Source organism: Poecile atricapillus, chromosome Z (genome assembly GCF_030490865.1).
Source record: "Poecile atricapillus isolate bPoeAtr1 chromosome Z, bPoeAtr1.hap1, whole genome shotgun sequence".
Taxonomy (NCBI): Eukaryota; Metazoa; Chordata; class Aves; order Passeriformes; family Paridae; genus Poecile; species Poecile atricapillus.
This window is the reverse complement of record NC_081289.1, coordinates 61,344,587-61,366,217: the sequence shown is the minus strand read 5'-3', so window position 1 is coordinate 61,366,217 and position 21,631 is coordinate 61,344,587. Positions and strand designations below refer to the sequence as shown.

Sequence of the window (21,631 nt, the reverse complement as noted above, 5' to 3'; positions counted from 1 at the left end):
TGGTTGGAGAGAGGGAAAACATTCAGTATTCAGCTCAGGATCAGGAGACCTGGCTGGAGTTCCACATCACCGGCCCTGGATCTGGGACCTCTGATCTGGGTGACTGGATTGTCACCTCTAACCCATCAGAGGCTGTCAGGGAGAAGAGGCTGAAGAAGCATTGCGGAAAGGTCATTGACTTTCATGAGGACAGATTAGGCACTGGATACAGAGAGTTAAATATTTTTTCCAGGGAACCTCATCCTCCCTCAATCTGCTATCCACTGAAACCCTTAAAAAACCAATTCAGTTTCTACCAGAGAAATAACTACTTGTATGAAGACTTAAGCCTCTCATTTCCTATAATGATAATCCTTCATGAAAATAAAATAAGAATTTCTACAAAGTTTGTGGAGGCTTTTGGCAAAACATCCAGTAACAAACTGCCCATTAATGACCAAACTTCTTTTGGCACTTTCCCAGAAAAATCTTATCTTTCAGGTTACTGTAATTAGAACTGATTTTAGAGGAAAATAAAATTACAAGCTGCATATTAAAACTGATTCCAATTGAAGCTTATGGTAGTATTTGCAATGAGAGTTTTTCAATCTGTGTTTAGAAGCATTTGACTACCACTGATAAACAAATGCTCCTGTTTTTTTGGTTAATTAGAGGTACCCTTCTGTCCTTTTCCCCAGCAAAACTCTACTTATAATTGATGCTTACCAAACGTTAAAAACATGTTTATTTCCATGGTCTCCCTGGAGGCTCAGCGTGCTGCCAGGAAGAATGACATGGATGAAAAAGTAGTGTCTCTGCCTAAGCTGTTGCCTCAGAGAAAGCTGGTGGTGCCTGAATGCATTTAGTAAGGTGACAATCATCACTATAGGCTACAAATACTGATGGATTAATAGTATCAGCTGTTAAATTATCAGCTGAAGAAAGCACAGTTTGAGTTTACTACTTCCTATTAAACCAAAGACAGCTCTTCCCTGAAGTTGCCAAAAAATCAGGGAAAAGAAAGTACCTGAGCAGAGGGGCAGACTGGTGCTGGGCTAAGGAGAAAGCATGAGCCTCTTTTAATGCAATAATAGTAATGTAAATACTTTAAAATACTTCTCTAATGGCTAAAACGAGCACACAGCCTTACTTGTCATCATTGCCAGCACACAAACCACTACAAAGATAGTTTTCTTTCTTCAGATTGCTTTGCAGTTACAGGTAAAAGGAAGATTGTAATTTGAATTGATATTCTCTCATCCAAAGGCTTTGAAACATGATTATCTACAGTGATTGATATCCCAGGTGGTGAATTATTGCATTAGAGACATATGCAGCTCTCATGTACAGCCAGTCAGAGGGTGAGTTTCTCACACTGGGCAGTGGAATTTCACTGCAGTCCAGGCTGAAACCTGGCTGGAACTGGACAGATTGTCAGAGCTTCTATATCAGTGGCTGAAGTGAAAATAAGCAATACCCACTGAGAGGCTTTAAATGATGATAAATATGAGCAATAACTTAATAAAGAGCATTTGAAACCCCCCCCCACATACACCCATATAGTGTAACTGTCCCTCTTTTCCCCCCTGCATTCCAACCTGCGTTCTTTGTCCCATGGGTTCATAGGCACAGACTGGGAATGTCTGCTCAGAGGCCACCTCTGCAGATCTGGAGTATCTGCCTGAATGTGGGTAGCTTCAGTGTAAAACCAACCACGGTTTAAAAGTCCCAGCAACAATGCCACCATCAGAGAAACCAGGAGCAGAACTTCCACTCCAAGTTAATAGCAGTTCATCTCTTTTTGGGTCACCAGCACCACTCTAACCCAGACAGCAAAGAACCCTTTGGCCATGAGGCAATTTTACGTCTGCTGGGGTAATAAAACCCCTCCAGTCTAAAGCACACAGTGCTGGACCCTTTAGCTGTTATGTGCCACTGTGGCCTCTGCTACAGTGTATTGCAGGCTGGCAGGCCAAGTGCCTTGGGGACACATCAGCTGTGGGGGTGGCTGGGAAGCTGCACAGACCCCACCGGAAGGACTGGCAGGTACGTACCAGGTGTGAGGGTCTGTTGGGAAAGCAACATTCAGGGAGCATGGGCTGCTGCTGGTGTGGCACAATCTGAATTGACTTCGTCATACTGAGTGAAAAACTATGCTTTAGAAACCACTGGTAACAGCTGAGCTGTCAGAAAATCATAGCTGTTATTCAAATAAATTATATCTCCTGTGAAGAAGATGAATATTGCAGCTTAAAAAAAAATTACTAGGGAGTTTGCTTTGACAATAAATTGAGGCAACCTAAAAAAGAAAATCTGCTTATGTCAAGCCTTAGGAAGCAGGCAGTGAATTGGCTAAGTGATAGTTACACAGTTTAAGTGTCTGGCTGTGCAAACCACTTCCTATGTATGCAATTTATACATATAAAAGACAATGCTATTTTCTTCCAAGTAAAGTCCACTGAAATTTCTGAGCTGCTATTTTTAAAAATAGCACAGCCATAAACCTGGAAACTGTTGAGCAATGTAGACCTTCTTTTAAAAATGGCTCTTAGCTTAAAAAATAAAATGCAACAGCAAAAGCAGCCACTAGTTCAATGGTGAGAACAGAGACAAAGAATGGTGACGAGTCTCATCTAGGCTGGGTGACACCCTTTCTACAAAACAGAAAAAACCCTGACCTGGTGGGAATAAGGGCAGTGAATCTTTTAACAGCGGTCTCCAAGAGAAAAGCACAATATATTAACCTTATAGAGGCAAATCTCCTTTTCTGTTTAAGGAAGTCTCCAGTGTAGCTTTTGCCCAAGCCCATTTATGGATGCTGAAAACAGGCAGGGAGCACAGAGCCTGTGTGAAACTAAATCACACAAGGTTCTCACTCTGGTCTGAGAAATCATAAGGAGGAATCCAAACAGTCCTTGGAGAAGGACAACAATCTTTGCAGGGTTGTTTGGATCCCTGTTGTTTCCTTGCAAGAAAAGGTCAAGAAGTGTTGGGTGTACCCAATTGTCCAATAATAGTGATGTGTTGGTTTAATGACCAATGAGAGTTTTACCTCTCAGACCTTCTCGGATCTGCATATAAATGAAGATTGGGAATAATAAAACTTGCTCTCCTGTATAACCCAGCTAGAGAGTCCATGTCGTACTGCTTCGCCATTCCTAATATAGTGCAACAGCCATTTTGTGAAGAAGAGGAACCCTGCATGCAGCCAGCTGGCTAGTGCCAGCACAGGCATTTATATATATATGCATAGGCATATGTATATAGATATATATACACAGGTTTTTATATATATATACACATACACATACACACAGAGTTAAGACAGAGAGATATCTATATAGAAGTGAAGGTGCATGGATCTGTAAGTTGATGTTAGTAACAGTGAGTCTCCCTGACCCCTTTACCATGTGGTAAAGGCCTTTTTAGAAGGCAAGAATATAACCTAGAAACAATATTACCAGAAACTTTTATTTGTAGCTTCACACAAATACTGAAATGAAGAGGCAAGTAATTCAGATTTTTAATTTGCAGACAGAATACAGGAACACATGAAATATTTTTTAGATTAACAGCCAGAAAATGAATGAATGGATCTGCTATGGAAGGAAAATTGAACATTTTTTTAAAATGTAATAAATTAGCACTTTTTAAATTACATTCCATTCTATGTGTGCAGATGTATATTTTCTGTTGTTTCCCATTTTTGTGTTTAGTATGAACACATGACAAAGGCAAGTTTTTCTGTTAAAATGGGTGTGAATCAGACAATGGCTCTGAACTCAGAGCCACACTAAATATGTTTTGAAGTAGAACATCTTCCCATTACCTTAAAATAAACATAGTCAATCAATTCCAAACTACAGAATCCTATATGGTGAGGAAACCAATATAATTTCTAACATTTGTATTTACTAGGCTACTTTAAAATCCTTTGTTAATAGTTGGATATTTATAGAAACCCATACTTTGAGACAGCAGTAGGTAGACAGAAACCCATAATTATTGACAGTTAAAACAAACAAACAGTAAAAATATTCTTTGGCTAACCATGCTAGAAAAATCAGATTATGCCAATTGAATGAAATACACTGAGAACAGGACAAAACTATTGTGTTCTTTACGTGCCATAGTTGATCACTGCATATTTCTCTCCTTCATTTTATCAATGTAGTTCAGCACCTCTAGAGTCCTTCTGCCAGCCAAACTGAGGTACTCGGCCTCAGAGGAGAGGGCGTCTGTCCCAGCTGCGCTGCCGGTGCCCGCGGGCTGCGGCACCTCCTGCACTGGCCGTTCGTGCTCTCCTGCGCTGCCGGCAGTGCTGGGTGCAGGAACCCCGCCCGGGCTGCTGGCAGCGGGGAGGGATCCCCCACAGCTGCACACCCTCAAGGTGTCACACTGGGTGCCTACATCCACCTTCCCTACTTCTGTCACACAGCCCTCGGTCTGCGACCAAACATCGCACCTGGTGGTGCGAGTGACATGCTCCCTCTTAGGAGCGCGGTGTGATGCACTCTGAGACAAGGCTGTGTGGGTTTTATTTTCCACCTCTGTGGCACAAAAAATAAAGTTTTTCTCCTGAAGATTGTTTGCTTCTTCTCTAGCCAAAGTACTCCTGGGCTGTGTACCCACACTTCGTGTGTGAGAGCTCTTGGGAGCCTCTCTGCTTGCTGAGGCTGAGAATAGGGCGGCATCATGTGCCTTCAAGAACTGTTCATTCAGATATTCCTTCTTTTTGGCCGTGTCTTCTTCTTCAGGCTGTTTGAACACAATGGTGTAATTGTAACTGTTCAAATAGTTCAGTAACTAAAGACTGAAGTAATGACTTGCTAATAACTAAGTGAAATAAACAGAAAGGCCAGAACTAAACAGAAAGGCCAGAACTGTCTGCTTTTGGTTGTTTGCAGGTTTTTTCATTCCTTCTCCAAGGATGTACCTCTGGCTCTTGGTGAAGCGAAGGTGGCCAAGGCAGACCTTCACTCTCACATGCAATTTAGACTCTTACACCATGGCACATTTGTGTTTAAGAGTGACTGAAAACACAGTGTGTCAAATCATTCTGCTTTACAGGCATGTAATCTAAGGCAGCTATACAAACAGGAAGAGCATAGAATGTTACTTAGCATCTTCCCACAGTCATGCTACTGTAATTCCACAAGGCCAGTCATTATCAAGAGAACAGACCACGTGTCTGTCAAACTACTTAGGAAGATTTACAGCTAATAATTTATTGTTCTCATCACATGTGAAGTTATCTCATACAAAACAAAATGAGATTCCAGCTACATCCACCTATGGCACTCGGGCATAAAGACATGATTCAAATAAAGCCAGCCTACAAGGGTTTACTCACTGTGTCAGGACTAGAGCTCAAATAGCTCTCAGTCTGCCTTGGGGAATAACTGTGAGACAGGCTGCTGAGTGGTGACTCCACATCTTAAAAAATTAGATAAAAAAGAAAGAAAGGTTACTCACCAAACATTCCCCAAAGATCCAACTCTCAAGTACAGCACCTGGAATTAAACATTACTATTTCTGATGCAGTTTTAAGATACTGTTTAAAGAACAAGATGTTAGTAAGATGAATCTAATTCTTAGCAATAGCCAGTCCTTCTCAGGTCAACACAACAGAGCTTGTGCGATTGGTTCCCCAAAGCCTCAGCTGTGCTGTTAATCAGCAGCAGAACTGTGCTACTCAAAAGGAGGAGTGACTCTGTAGAGCGCAGCATGTGAGAGAACACAGCAGACTCCATGTGCACAGTGGCTGCCATTACATATTTCTCCCTTGGAGGCCCCTGAGAGATCTTCCAGTCTGAAATGGAGCCAGCACAGCTGACCCTACAGCTACTGAGAGACTAGGAAGGATGTAGGATTGCCTAGCTTACTCTGCTCCCTCTGTCCACATGTGGAGTGACAGCATGTAGTCTAGTGGAAGAGATTATCTCTTCAAGGAAAAACAAAAACAGCTAATTCTTAGTTACCTGGTAATGCTGGTTGTCTTTTTACAGTGCTGTGTGAATCAGAAATACAAGCCCTCATCAAAGTAAACATCCCAAAAAGATCATTCTCCATGGCTTTAAAAGTACCTGTTTCAGTTTCACATGTAGAGAAAAAAATTTTAAGTGATAATGTTTAAATAGTACTAACCCATCTCCATCTCATGAAGATATGAACTCACTCCAAACTTATACCTTTCCTCTTGTGCTGTTGTGAACTGTTAAAAATAATAACATATTAATAGTGATTAGCATCTCAGGTTAAGAGAGGAACATTCAGTTTCTGTATTTACATAAAGGAGTTACTGCACTGTACCACAAATTATTTAAGAGGTATCTTTACCCCTGAGTAGTACCATATGTGGCTTCTACAGGCAAGATGTCTGAAACAGTTTATATATGTTTACTGGCACAAAGCTCCTTTATAACACAGAAGCATCCTGCATATAATGTCCAGGCATTGCCAGCAAAATCTGATCCTAAGTGTTGATGGGTAGCTTATACAACATCATTCAGGCACCAGCTGAGGTGTTAATGAAACCATGTGAACTGTAGACCTGGAAGGGTTAACCACATCACTAGCAGCAGTTCTTTCTGAATTCCATGATGGAAAAGAAGCTTCCACAGTAGTTAACTCAGTAAAGCTATATTCAGTCTCTAACTGTTGTGGACATCTCAAATGAATCATGCAAACAGTGGGTTTGACAAAAAATAAATATTTTTTAAAGTTACCTCTTCAAATATAAAGAGATGGTTCTGATTCCAGGCTGTTTCTTTCACAGGCTTGTCATCACTGAGGAATGCAAACACAAAGTTCTCTGGTAAGTTATTTTCCCCCAGTATTTTTATTTTCTTTCTACGTTAAAGCCCTTACTGGTGACTTTTCAATTTTTAGTTTGTCTTCAGTAACCATTAAATGCTCTCCACTACTGAGATCACTGGACTTATCTCTGAACCTGAGATTTAACACCAAGAATATGTTTTTCATAAACTTCATTTCTGTTGAAGGAGTCAAAAAAAAAAAAAATGGAGTCAAAGCAATGGCAGAAGATAGTGCTGTTTTATAAAATGGAAGGTGCTATGTATCAGTCTTTGAAAAACAAGTCTTTAGTAAAACACAGAGCACTGAGCGCATGGAAGACACTTGCTCTGTAGCCAATGGAATGAGACAGAGTATTTTAGAGGACAAGCCAGATCAACAGCTGAATTTCAGGAACTCCAAACTGTCTCATGAAGTATTTCTGTGTACTTATTACGGGCAGATACACAGAAGTATAATGGGCTTATCTGTGCATAAATTCATTCACGCTGTACAGTACTATTCTCATGGAAAAAACTTGAGTCCTCAGTAATACTGTTTAGAATTTTGCCTTCCTGTGCTCTTAGCATGATTTCTCCAATTCAGCAAGGTCTTTGCAGTTATTTCTGGTTAATAGATTGGTAATTTCCATGACACTCACCATTTTTTTCTTGAAGAATTCTGCACATTCTCCTTTAGGCCATTCTGCTGATCACGGTGATAAGCAAATGTCTCTAAAATTGAAAAAAAGTAAACCTTGATTTTGAAATGCAATAGTTTTGAATTTTGAAAATGCAATTTGAATATAAAAGCTTCTGAAAAGTTTTTAAAATAATTTAAATAGTTGGATTTAAAATGATGTGACTGCATTCTGATGATTCATGACGTTTTCAGTCAGGGCCGACACATCTCTGTTTATAAGAACATATGTCTTTAGAAGGAGAATAAAACCCAGAATATATATGTCTGTAGAATGTGACACGCACCAATTTTTTCAAGGTTTGCTCTTTTTCCTTTCATTTCACAGGGTATGAAGTAGTGCTGTCCCTCATGGCATTTCTGCAGGTGGGTTTTATGAAGTCTACTGGTTTCCTCGTAGCTTGTACTTGACGCATTGTTACTTTTAAGGAAAACCTGTTCTGGAGCTGTGAAAATGCCCTCAAGGTGTCTGTCTACTGAATTTTCTTTTGCATTGATTGCAGGATAAACCCTTTCAGTATCATAAGAATAATTTATGTTGGCAATTTGATTTCTAACATCAGGAACAGTGAAAAAAACATCAGTATTGCTTTGGTTAGAAAAAGAATTAAAATGCTTTGTGGAAGGATTATTATGGATTGGTTGAGTCTCGTCTTCAAATAGTGCCAGAAAGGAGCAACCACTTCCATCCTGGGGACCTTTTAGTTCTGCAATTTCTTTCACAACATCAAATATTGGTTCTCGTTTTCCTTCACAGTTGTCTGATTCATTACTGGCTATTATCACTGGATTTTTCCTGGCAGAATTCATGCAGTCTGGCCTGGAGGTAGGCAATGAGGTGTAACAGGAGGAGAAAAGAAAAAAAAAAAAACCAACATTTTTCTGAGTACACAAATAAGCAAAATACTCACTGTTAATGTAACACTTTATGGTAACTTGATGATAAAAATCTCAAAAACTTCACTGCTCATTACATTTGATTTTGTCCTAAATATACAGTATTTCAACTGAAAAACTGTGTATTTTATTATGTTTTATATCTACTCTATAGTAAGATTGATTTAAAAGAGGTTCTATTTCTTAATGTCTCCAAATATACAAAGCCATGAGGCACATCCTCCTGGACAGGGAACTGTGATTTATAAAATCAGCCACAGTATGTCACTGCTGCTCCACCAGCTGACCAAAGGCAGCCACTTCGGGGAGAAAAAGAAAAAGGGAGGAAAATAAATAAAGAGGAAGATAGTTTCTTCCATTCATAAAAGCAGTTTGCTTAAGACTATATTTCTCTTCCATACTGAAAACCCATAACAAGGGACTTCCATTTGTACTTGAAATCAGTAATCCCGATTCAGCACAGAATTTTTCTGTTCCAGTGTCAGGAGGTCAGTCAGACATTTTGTTACCCTACTTCCCTACCTCACTTCTGAGAGCAGTGGTTTTGAAGATCTTATCATGTGAGCATCATGGACATGAAAGCTATCGTGCTTTCACTTACTTGGCTCTTAATCTAGCATTTTCACTGACTGGTTTCCAGGCTGGATCTGCTGACTGACCTTTCAGAAACTCTGAGCAAAAAGATGAGATTCTTCTGAAGGACATAGATCTGGCAAAAAAGGCCATTCAAAAAAAGCCCTTTAAAAAAAGCCTTCCTTTAAAATGTTCTGAGCAAAGCTATCAATAGAACTTGAAAACTGAAATGTAGTACAGAAAACTCTTACTGGAGAAAACACCTGTGGTGTTTGTTCAGCAAATACTTGGAATTGGATAAACATTCTATGGAACTTCAATGAGGAACTAGTTTCCTCTACTTACAGAAACATCACTGGGACAGTTTTAGAAGGCTAAACACACTAGAGTTTATTCCTGAAGATGCTTGGATAGGTCTACATGAGGAAGGCAAAACTATTTTCTGAAGCAATTCAGAGAGTCTTTATCAACTCCAGCTGAATATTTTGTAATGCAAAGTAAAATTTAAGAGTAGATGAGGAAATATGACATAAAAACTTTTAATTAATATTTAATAACCTCGAGGTTCCAAAGCTCTCAGAATTATGCACATTGATTATATCATCAGTATGTTACATTAAACAATTGTATAAATTTATACTCTATTTTCATATACAGTGAAAGAAACTCCCTTCACAGAATTGTGATCTCCTGAGGTGTAAGAATTTATGGCTACAATGGATCAAAACAAAACACGGAGAATAGAAAGAAAGAAATTTGCAGAGCAGTTGGGAGATGTTGTTAGTGACCCATGAATGGGTAGAAGATGAGATGATGTAACATAAGCAGATGTGTACGGGCCTGATAGCTGGAGAAATGAGAGATGTAGGTGAGATAAGGTTATATAGGGGTCCATGTAAATATATTAATTAGGAATTCACTCAGCAAAGTGAATTCTATGCTCACTTTAGGTTTTGTTGGAGAAAGTCAGGAGAATCTACAAGAAGAGTGGAAGTTAAGGTGGCTGATGTGTTTAGTTATTATTTGTCCAGTGAGTTTATCGGTCACATGACTCCCCAAGCAAGGCTGCAGGCACTTCAGGAATAGCAAAATAATGTATGGCCTTTTTATGTCTCTATCCAGCCTAAACCAGAGATGGACAGGAACTTTCAACCAAATGGCAGACCTATGGAATAGAAGGAGTAAAGTAAGGTTGGCTATGTAAGACCTCTAGGTCCAAGGGAGAGTCTCTTAAAAGAAAATAAAATAAAGTGTTCACTACAAATGAGTCTGGCCCTAAACCACCTGTGATTTGAAAGATCAGCACATACAAAAATAAATATATTCTTAATTTCTATCCATTCTTTTAAAAACAAAGTGTATATTCTCATAGAAAGTATCACTGAATCAGTTACAGGGAAAAAAAAGAAAGCTGTAGTAGGATCACATATGAAAGAGGAGGAAAGAAAATGCTTTGTTCCTGGAATCCCTAGTATTAATAATGTAGGTACAGATGCTCAATTGCTATTCCATCAAGATCATCAGAAAAGCACTTGCAATAGTGCCCTGAACTAATAACACTTGGGGCAGCTTCCCCCTGCAGCAGCTTCACCCTTCTCATGGCCTCTTAGTAAATCTGTGCTATCATTCAAGGTGAATTCAGCAACACTATCATGTCTGTGACATTGCAAAAAGTAGATCATGGTTTCAAGTGCCTACCCAAAATTCAGACTGTGCTGCTTTTCAGAAAATTTAAATAGCTTTGTATGTTTAGTATTTCCATTTGATCTCAATTTCTGTTTGAAAAACAGTCAGTGAAAAAGCCAAGTAACAATAAGATTCAGATTATTTTAGTGTTTTTCTTAATTAAACTTGACTGTTATTTTCCTCATTAATGTAAAATCACTGCCTACCTATCAAACGGTTTGAACAGCAGCTCCTGAGGCACCGTATCAGACCTCCTGAAAATACCCTGGGTTGGAGGTTTTGTATTCCAAGGGTCTTGATCAAAGCTGTTTCCTGGCTGAGAAAACAGTTGAAGCTGTCAAACTGTGAATATACATAATTGTTACAGTCTTTAAAACTTTCAGCTTGAGTTTGCAAAAATATACATATTTTCCTATTATTTTTATTTCTTTATATCTTAATAGCAGAAGCCCAAACCTCCTTACAGCCCAACTGTTGCCAAACAAACTTTAGCCAACAGATAACTACTTTGAGCATGACAGTAACGGTTTTTTCTCATCCTATTGTCCATTTATCTGATTCTTAGCTACCCATTTTGGCTACTAGAATCCCACGGGAAACTTTGTCAAAAGCCTTCCTAAAGTCAAGGTAAATAATGCCTGCTGTTCTCTCTAATTCCTAGAGTTACTAATTCCATCATAGAAAGCAGTTGGGTCCACCAGGCAGAGTATGACCTTGGAAAATCTGACGGCTGTTCGCAGACACCTTGTTCCTCATGTACCTTGGAATTGCCTCTGGCAAATTAATCCTTCCAGGGAGAGAGATGATGCTTCCCCAAATCATGCTTATGTTTTTGCAGATGGACATAATATTTGTGTATTTCTTCTCAGTGGGAAGCTGTGATCACCACAGTCTTACAAGGGTGATAAATATCTGCCTCACAGTGGTGTCATCCAACATCCTGAATACACTGGGTTGGACTCTGTCCAGTCTCATCTATTTCTATATGTCCAGGTTACCGTGGATTCTCTAACTTTGTTCCTTCCCTGCTGTTCCATACAACTCCCCACAACTCTTGACTGCATTTTAAGATGAGACAGAGAGCAGATCTTGTCTGAAAACCTTGAAGCAAAGTAGTTTTTGAGTACCTCAGGCTTTTCCATGTCCTTGTCACCAGGTCTCAACTCTATATAGCAGTGGACAGCATTTTCCTTGGTTTCCTTTCTTTGATGACATACCTACAGAATACCTTCCTTGCTGTTCTCACCCATTATGATTTTCATCTCTGACCATCCTAATGCCACCCCTCCAAGCTGAGGGGATACTCCTGTCTTCTTCCTGGGTTGCCCATCCTTCCTTGTACATTTTCTCTTTGCATTTGACCTCAGTCAGGAGTTCCCTGATTCAGCCAAACTGGCCTCCAAAATCTAATCATTCTCTTGCACATAGGGGTGGATTGTTCTTGTGTTTTGAAAACATATTAGTTGGGCTTCTTTGTTCTTCAGGTCAGCTTCCTGTGGGTTTTGGCCTACTCATTCCCTGAACAACTCGTCATCTCCCCAACTCCTGGAGCATTCCTTCCTCACTTACCTCAAGACTTTAGAATACCACTGGTGAAACACATAGAATTTGTTTTATTATTTCCAATGAATACTATATTAAAAATAAACAATATTATAATTGCTATCACTTTTCTAAGGATGATTTTTTTAAGTATCACAAAGTTAACAAAAAGAAAAAATAGTAACATGCATCAGAACAAATAACTTTCTATTGTTTCTTAAAAGTAAGGAGTTAAACAGCAGAGCACTGAGAATACTGTAAGAGCTCTGTTATTCACTGAGACATTAAAAGATAAAAAATTATGTCGTGGAATCACCTGTATTCATGCAACATCCAGTTACACTAACTGTATGTTTAAGAAAGCTGTATTTTTAACTATAATATATTACAGTTTTCTTTATATAAATTTACAAGCCAGGAAAAAAAAAGCCACCAGTATGTGACTAATTCTCTCTCTGTAGATATCAGCAACACTGAGAGCTCAGTGAACAACAGCTCAAGTTGAGCTCATTTCAGAACAATAAAATAAATATATTTATATATACAGAATATTCATTGCCACCAGCCAACAAAAAAATGTTGATCCATCATAATTACCATCACCATTACACAAGTTTTACACACCAAATAAATGGAAGTTAGTTTAAAATAATTCAGTGGAAGTAAAATATTAACCAAACCTGGTTTTGCAGCTTCTTTTCATAGGTCTTTTCCCAAATGTTGCCCATTAGGTTTGTGTTGAATTTTTCTTCTGAAAGCTGTGTACAGTTAGAGAATTGACAACCAGAGGAGGAAAATGGACAAGCACTAAAAACTCTTGCCATGTTGTCTTCATTTTCCATACTAGAATCAAGACAGCCTAATTCCGTTCCTTGTGACAGCTAGACAAAACATAACAAAGAGATAATTTATTTATCTAAAATTGATTTGATTTAAGCATAAAGTTCAAAGTAATCAAGCCATTCCATATCTTTTACATCTCTCCACATAAACCACAAAGAAGAGAAAATTTTCTGTTCTGATATGACTTTTCATGAAAAGCTTAAAGCAATAAGGGCTTATTTCAGGGAAATATATTAAGTACCTACTTAATCTGAAGCATGCACACAAATGCTGTCCTGAGGAGAGGTGGATATAAGTACATTTTTAGCTTTTTTTTCAATAAATATGTAAGTTGTAGCAGGAAAATAATTTATCAATATAGTCCTAAAGAGAAAGAAGGCTTCATGTGTTTCAGTATCCATGAGATTTGGCCTCTCTTTGAAAAATCACTTAAAAATACAGTAATTACTGCACATTTTGAGTCTTATATCAAAAGAACAATAAACTTACATTATGTTGGTATTTTACTTTTTCTGAGAGATGCTGTCTTCTGTTGTCCAAAACTTGCTTTTGTAACCTTGTAAAATGAATTAAAACAGATTGTGAAATACAAGATCCAAAAGATTAAAATATTCTGAGTATTAATTTCAAAATAACTTATGAGTATTTTCCAATACATCTTAAAACAGCTTGATTCTTAGGTAGTTATGAGCAGCCTGTCTGTGAGTTGGCCATTTTAGGGTGTCCAAAGCTGGATGGAAAAACAATTAAGTGGGTAATCCTTTTTGAATAACTTGCTCCTTGAGATAAACTTAGTGTATGTACAGACACATTACCTTTTTTAAAAACTCTCTCAGTTTCATGTGCAGTTTTTTATTTAGAATTTATTAATTACTCTCCCACAGTAAGAGTATCATTGGAATGGCAGAAGTGACTGTGAAACTTCCCTGTTTACAATGATATGTTAAAACTATCGTGAAGTTCCTCTCCCAGAACTTCACTGTCACACTCTTGTATAACTATTGCCTATTTTATACAAGTACCTGCTCTGGAGAACATCTAAGTTTGACTTGTGTTGTGTTCGTAGGGGTGATGTGGGAAGCTCCAAGTTATGTCTCCTGATAGGTTTTTTTTCATCTTCAGTGATATCAATGTGGACTGGCTTCCGCATGTTGTCTGCAATGAATGTATTTGGTATGTCATTGCTGGGCTTGGAGAAAGCTTTGAGGTTCCTGAATTTTCATTAGAGTACAAAAGCTATTGGTTTAGATTTCTTAATCCATTTAAAGTCATATTTGTTTCTTTCTTAGCTGTTAACAATAAAAAACTCTATTCTAAATGGCACGATAGTATAAAATCATTTAGTCAGCCACCGTGTGTGTACAGGTTCTGTTGCTTTCCTCAGTCACCTTCTATTCTTCTGAGCATAGGACAAAAAATGTTCCATAATCTGGTTTATGAATATGTCACAGATGACAAGAATCATAGAAACATAGACTCATCTAGGTTGAAGAAGACCTTTAAGATCTTTGAATTCAACCAATAAACCAGCACTGCCAAGTCCACCATTAAACCATATCCTTAAGTACTACATCTACATTTAAAGAGCTATGACTAAAGTTTTAGTGATGTTTCTCAAGAAGTTTAATAATGGATTTTAGGAAAGATAATCTGGGTAGAACTGACAAGACTATTCCAAATGCCCCCAAAGTTATGAAAAAGGAAATAGATGGGAAATGGACCCATTCAAGAGCAAAGAGGAAAAGAAATGGATGTGGGGTAAAGTTAATGAATAGAATGGGGGAGGTAGTAAGTGTGTGTAGTAGTTTAGAAATAGTATTCTCCAATTTAGTGTTCCCACTGAAACACTTCAAACCATGTGCCACTCGCTCCCTCTCCCTTCTCCCTCCTTTCCATCTCCCTCTCCCTTTCCTTCTCCGTCTCCCTGTCACTCTGGAGAAAGATGGAGAGGAGAATTGAGGCACAAAAGGTAAATATCATGGCTTGAGATAAGAACAATTTACTGGAAACAGCAATGAAATAAGAAAGGATATTAATAACAGAGTGATGATTCTCAGGTAGGTGCTCACCACAGGGAGCACAATGTTCCCTGGCCACTCACTTCCCATTACTCCACCAGACGGGACTCCTTCCCCTGCGGCTCCCTGTGCACGTTGTGAGGAGGTGCAGAATCACCTCACGGTCCTGGCCACGCCTGTCCTGGCAACTGCAAACATTAACCCTGGCCTGGCCTGGAACCAGGACACTGCACAAAGCTTTAAAGGTGAAGTAGGCAGAAGCCAAGGTTATTTGATTCTTCCTATGCCCTTTTTATTCAGTCATAATTTTTGAATTTACATATAATTTTTTATTTTAAAAATAAAACACTTACTTGAGGGTTAAGTTGTAAATGGAAGAACAAGAACTAAAATAACAGCAGTAATAGTTAAGAACAATTAATTATGAGAAGTCAGAATACCCAAAACTCACCAGTGTTTTCTTTTTTGATTGATATCTGGTTAACCACATATAGATTAAGAAGATCCAAACTGACTGCTGAACTCTTAGGAGATGATACTTCCAGGACCTTCATTTTTGACTTAAGTTTCTTTCTTTCAAAATATTCCTTAGTTTTTTAAAGGAGAGAATAAGTTTTGACAGAAGCTTCAACATTACCAGTATAGGTAATTCTTTTGAAATTAGCAAGCAAGATTTAGCAAACTATTCCTAATATAAAAATACATGGTTAAGTATCTCTGAATGCTCATGCCCCATTTGCTCTTATTTTATATTGCCTTGAAAAAGAATGCAAATATAATATTCATATTCAAAATAAATCATTGTTATCTTGATGCCAAAAATTTAGTCCTTAAATGCTTGTTTCTCAAGCTTTGTTTACAACCACTGAAAATACTTCTTAAAATAAAAGATACCAAATGTGGCAAGGACAAAGACCTAAAAAAATTTAAAGGCGCTTTTCAGGAAGCATATAAGATAACCAAAAAAATCAGCAAGATTACATACACCAGATGTGCCATTTATAATGACACAATGAGTTTGTTGTTGTCCAAATTTGTCTCTCTTGACAAAGAAAATAGTCATCTGACCAAAAAAAAAAAAAAACCAAAAAAAACCAAAAAAAAAACCAGAGGAAAAAGTAAAAAAGAAAAGTTTCTAAGATTAAGAATTCAGAAAGAATTTTTGTTACAAGGACTAAAAAGACATATGACTGACACTTTGAATATATCAGGACAATAATATAGGAAACAAACGCCTCCATTTTGCAAAGACTATTTATAATCATCTTAAAATCATTAAGTACAGCAGATGGATAAATAAACCCAGTAAGTTTTTGGTTTTTTTCTAAACAAGAAAAGGATATTGAAAACTGAAGGTTATGCCAAAACAAAAAATAGCATTGGATTTTCTTCGGAAATGTAATTCCTCTCCTGATTGCAGGTTATATGTAACTAATATACTTAACATGTTCATTGGTAAATAATTTTTAGTATAATTTATTATTATCTTTATCTTTCTAGGATGATATTATCTATGGAAAATATCTGTTCTTCAGTTAAGATGAATATCTTCAGTAAGGCAAAATCATCCTGTGTACAAATCAACACTTCAAAATTCATGTTACTTTAGTGTCCACAGCCCCAAAATGTAACCACTTCCCTTCAGTGTCCCAGATATATTTTTCCCCATCACCTCTAAATTACTATATTACTAATTGTATTATGGGAATTAGAAAATCACCACTGTGTTTAGTAATTTAGTACTATATTACTAAAAACAATTTTGTCTTTTCCTGTTTTTCCTCGCCACTGAAGCAAATTACACAGTTATAATATAAATTATGTGGCTTAGACCAGTAATCCCAGAGAAAACAGAGAGCTCATAGGTCTCCAGGAAACTGGGAAAGTGATGGGGACAAGTTGCTTCTTGGTCCCGTATTCCTATTTGTAAATGTTTTAATATGAGTAATTGTCTCTATGCAGTCAGCCTGTTTTTCCTCTATATGCCTGTGCATATAGACAAAAAAAATCTTGTTCTGGGTTTTGGGGGTGTCAGCTTCAGTGGTGGAGCTTCCCTATACTGTCTGTTTCTTTCCTGCTGCTGAGGAGGAAACTGACTCAATTTATTTTTTATATTATTACGGTTATAGCAATTTTTAATAGCTGTTTTATTGATCTTTCCTGTTTGAAAAGTCTTCTACTATGCCAGGGGTAAGTTTGATTCCCTTATTTCACTTTCAGATTCAAAACACAAATAAGCTGTCCTCCTTTTGCAAATACTAGAAAAAGGACTTTAATGAGCCTAACATCCTTTACATGGCCCAGAAGAATGGCTGTGTATGTGTGTGTTAAACCAGATGACCACGTGGTTATCACCTGAGGCTTCATGCAATCCCTTGTGTCCCCACATACCAACAAAACCTGGTAACAGAAGTAATCCAGGAAAACCAAAATTGAGCCCAGGCAGGCATGCATGCATGCATTCATTCATTCATTCATTCATTCATTCATTCATTCATTCATTCACACCTTCTCTGTCTCCTTCCTCTTCTTGCTGTAATTCAGTTCAGTAAATCTAGAACAAGACTTTCTCCCTAAAAGTCAGGGAAACACACTGTAACTGTTTATCTACTGTTTTGAATATCACTCCAATAGCTTTGATAGTTTTACATAACTGAACCCACTAAAGCTTTTATATAACAACATAAAATACAATATGGCTGAAACTGTTTACCTTTTGTTTTCTCCTTTCTTGCTTTAATATGATTCTGCTTCTGAAAAATGCAAATAATTATTATTTAAATTGAAAAAGTATAATCTTGAGTCATGGCTTAAATTTCTCATCAATGATTCAGAGGTTTTAGGACACAAATATATTTATGTTATAATGTTATGTTATGTTATATGTTATGTTATAATAGGTCAAACCTTCAGGTAGTAAAGTCAACACATCTCTGTTGAAGTAATTCTGACTGATCCTAGTTTACTACAGTAAGGACAGGACCACATTCGATATTAGGTCACCAAACACATTTAACATGAAAAAAGGAAACAGAAAAAGTTTTTAGTCGTTTAACTTTAATGCGCATTTCATCAATTTGTAATTTCTTAAAACTTAAGAAATCTTTGTCAATATATTATTTTCTCCTAATTTTCTTTGTCATGCTGCAACATAGCTACAAAGCTGTATTAGTATACAAACCAAAGGAGCACTAAATGAGCTTTTAACTTTTGGTATTTTCCAGAATACTGGGGACATTTTGTAAAACAGGAAAGCAAAATAGATTGACACTACAAGTTGCTGTTGTTTGTGCAATATAGGAGACAGTTATACCTCCAACTACTTATCTCGCCTTATCTATGTCAAACATAGTCTTATGTGAAATACCTACAGAGGTTGGTGCATAAAACTGGAAGTTGGGTTCACTGTTCCATGAGCAGAGTGAGCATGGCTGCAGTCCTTAGGTCAGTAAGATTACGACTTTTTGTGAGTGTTAGAAATACTGACTATTCCCTTGGAATTACCTCTTGCTTAAAGTTAGAGCAAACTTTCCAAACATATGGGTATAACATTCACCCTTGGAGTGGGGAGGAACCCCAGTGATGTGTAGTTTTTCTGACACCTAAAATGTAAACCCCAGATTGACCTGAGGAACCCTGACAGTTACTACCAGCAATAGCAAGCAGCAGGTTGGTTTGTATTTGCTAAATGTGTGCAGTACTCCTACACACTGGGTTTTCTTACAGAGGGTATGTCAGACAGGCATTTAGAACAAAGTTTGGGTTGGTGTTTTGGGGTTTTTCCCAACCGAAACTTTCCCTTCCTCCTGCTTCACAGAGACAACACTCTTCCCAATTTGTTGGGAAGATTTTCAGAGACAACACTCAGACAAATTCCCAGTTTGCTGGGAAGACTTCCAAATGGGTAGGATGTTTTTTTAGTTTGATTCTGCATAGAGTCTGGATGACTCTATACAAAGCTGTGCTCAAAAATGCTGCTTCCCAACGGCTGACAAAATCTGTGGGGTAGATTGGCAGAGGGCACAACACCCACAAAACCAGACCATTATCTTTTTTTTTTCTTTATCATTTCAACTCAGTTTGTGATGTTTTACTTTTTCAGTGACTCTCAATACCTGTACATCCTTTTCTCCAAATGCTAACCACAGCTTTTTGTGAGGGTGTGAGAAAGGCCTCATCCAGCCCCTGTCTGGAGAGACACTGAGCCCAAATGTGACCCCTTGCCTGGGGTGGGAGTGCACCTGCACCTTCTCACACTCTGGCTCAGGAGGGGACTCTGGGGCTGTCACACCCCAGGGCCTGCTGGTCTGTGAGGGGACACTATGCCTGAAACACACACCCTGTGGTACTACTGTTCTGTGGAGAGACACTCATTTGGTCTCAAACACTATGCCCACGTTGTGAGGGGAAATGAGGCCTGAAACACACACCATGGCTGTGCTCGGTTTGTGAGGGGACACTGTGGCTCCACACACAACATGGCAGTGCCTGGTTTGTGAGGGGGCATAAGGATTGTTAAACACACCATGGTGGTGCCCAGTCTGTGAGGGACACTGACACAACATGGAGCTGTTTCTGTTGGCTTTGTAGAGTTTCACTCACCGACTGCCACCGACCCAGTTCATTTTCTGCTGCTGAGGAGGCAGGGAAGGAGAGCTGCCCCGTGTGCTGCTGGCCGTGTGGGTAGAGGCAATGGCTACTCAGGGATGGTTTGCAGCCTTCCAGGAGCGCCATAAGGGCCCTTCTGCAGGGCCTCCACCTCCCGGGGAACACCAGGGCAGCTGCTCTCCAAGCCCCCAGGCTGGCAGAGAACAACAAAAGGGTGGTACAGGGATTGACAGACAAAGGGGAAGGATGCAGAAAGCCAAGCGAGGCAGCTGATGGGGAAGAGGCAATGCTCTGGTTGCTCCTGCCTTTCTACCTCTGGTGTTTCCATGCAGGCTGCTGCCAAAGCCATCGCCCTTTCCCAAGAGTCATGAACGTCTTGTCCCTAGTGAATTGATTTGTCTTTCAGGTCCAGCTTGTCTCTGCTACAACCACTTTCTTTTTTAGGACAAGAGAGAGTTTTCCTCTCCATCCTGCTCTTCCTAAGGTATTTTAGGGGCAACAGGAGCATTTTCTATGGATAGATGTTTTTGCTCTTGGTCCTGCCTGATGAGCTGTTGTGTTTAACTGTGACTAACCCTTGAGGAGGGACGCAGAGCCACTTGGGGAATCTTGGCAGCAGCAAGCTCCACTCGCTCCCTTCCCTATAACTCATTTCCATCATCTCAGCAAGGGAAGGCACTCATTTACAAAAAAAATCATCAAAATTCTATATGAATCTTTTCCTGTGGTGTTTCTTTGCTGAGTTATTTTTAGCCTAACTTTTTTCAGGGTACTAAAGTTTGATTAGCATTGGTACAACAATGGGAAGAGTGTTCAGAGTAGATATTAGGAGTCTAAAATGAAAAATTAGCCAAAATGTTCTTCTTTCTAATACTTCTAATTTGGCTAGGGTGTTTATAGAATCTGGTAAGTATGCATAATTGTTTCTTGTAACAATACTTGATTAAAATCTTCATGATAAATTATATCTATATTTTAAGTCTATGTGTCTCTACAGCTAATATGACAGATGACAAACTGAAAATTTATTTGATTTCATCACTCCAAATATTATTTTTTATTTTCAATTCCATCTAGTGTAAATGTTGAACTTGCTAATACAATGCGTAAGATGTAGTTTCATGCATAACTAATCAAATCCCTTTTAATTTTTTTTTAAATAAATTATATTTTTATATCATCCTTACTCTTACTTTTTCACAATATTGTCTAGATTCAAAGGAAAAAAGTGGGATTTTCTTTATGTTTGAATTATTTTAGCTGGTAGTTAGCAGATATTTGTAGAATCTAGGAAAAGTTACATGGCAGCTTCAATTAATTATTTTTCAACATAATAAATCTTATCCTCCTCAAATTATTTCTTGCAAATAAAGTTAATGACCTTTCAAGCAGTCATAAAATAAAAAAATCTGTTCTTTTTTGAGGAGGGCAAAGTAAAATTTAAGTAAGACCTGAGATGAATATGATTATATTTCCAGTGTTTGCATATATTGCCTTGACTGTCAACATTTTAAAAGTTTGAAATAATTCATGTGAATTTCCGAATTGATGGCATAATTTCAAAGAGTTGTATGACATAATTATTAATTTTTAAAAGGTCATGAGAATGAGTTTCATGGAGCTTAGTTGATTCTCTGGGAAGTGAAGTATAGAACAAAGAGGCTTCCTCTATTTGTCAGAGTTGAAGTTTACAGATTCCTCTTTTTTCTAACTTTTATACTCTTCAGAATAACCATACTTCCTGTTCCTTTGTTAAGAAAGTATTATACAGGATTTTCTTCAGGACAGCTTTCCAACCTTCAGCACCTGAATTTTCCTCTCTGACATGCTTCTTCATTATCAGATCAGATCTAGATATAAGAGATCTAGATAAATGATATCAAAGCAGCCCAAAGCAGTCTAAGAAAGCACTTCTCCAGGGAGGCTGGTGTTGAAATGTTGACTGTGTGACTTTTAGCACTGAGCTTTGAGTAGGTCCTTACAGAACATCT

At 38.1% G+C, this 21,631-nt stretch overlaps 1 protein-coding gene across 1 annotated transcript; it reads right to left on the bottom strand.

Annotated features, from left to right (window-relative positions):
• Positions 1 to 4,078: 4,078 nt before the first annotated feature.
• Positions 4,079 to 19,766, bottom strand: LOC131572586 (uncharacterized protein C12orf40-like). Its single transcript, XM_058825834.1, has 14 exons — positions 19,635 to 19,766; positions 18,537 to 18,634; positions 17,746 to 17,785; positions 15,484 to 15,619; positions 14,037 to 14,169; positions 13,504 to 13,570; positions 12,852 to 13,052; positions 10,836 to 10,945; positions 7,761 to 8,293; positions 7,436 to 7,508; positions 6,708 to 6,768; positions 6,127 to 6,193; positions 5,333 to 5,415; positions 4,079 to 4,737 (listed from the first exon to the last, which is right to left on the bottom strand). The coding sequence occupies exons 1-14, from the start codon at positions 19,764 to 19,766 to the stop codon at positions 4,117 to 4,119; spliced, it is 2,355 nt and encodes a 784-aa protein (XP_058681817.1). The 3' UTR covers positions 4,079 to 4,116.
• Positions 19,767 to 21,631: the final 1,865 nt, after the last annotated feature.

What these genes read in the sequence shown, in the direction of transcription:
- LOC131572586 (XM_058825834.1), bottom strand. Translation starts at nt 19,766, where the DNA reads ATGGCGCTCCTGGAAGGCTGCAAACCATCCCTGAGTAGCCATTGCCTC. An exon ending in ATCTCTTTATATTTGAAGAG is followed by an intron (nt 6,194 to 6,707) that starts GTAACTTTAAAA and finishes TATTTTTAACAG; the next exon opens with TTCACAACAGCACAAGAGGA. An exon ending in TCTTCATGAGATGGAGATGG is followed by an intron (nt 5,416 to 6,126) that starts GTTAGTACTATT and finishes TAATTTTTTAAG; the next exon opens with ATGTGGAGTCACCACTCAGC.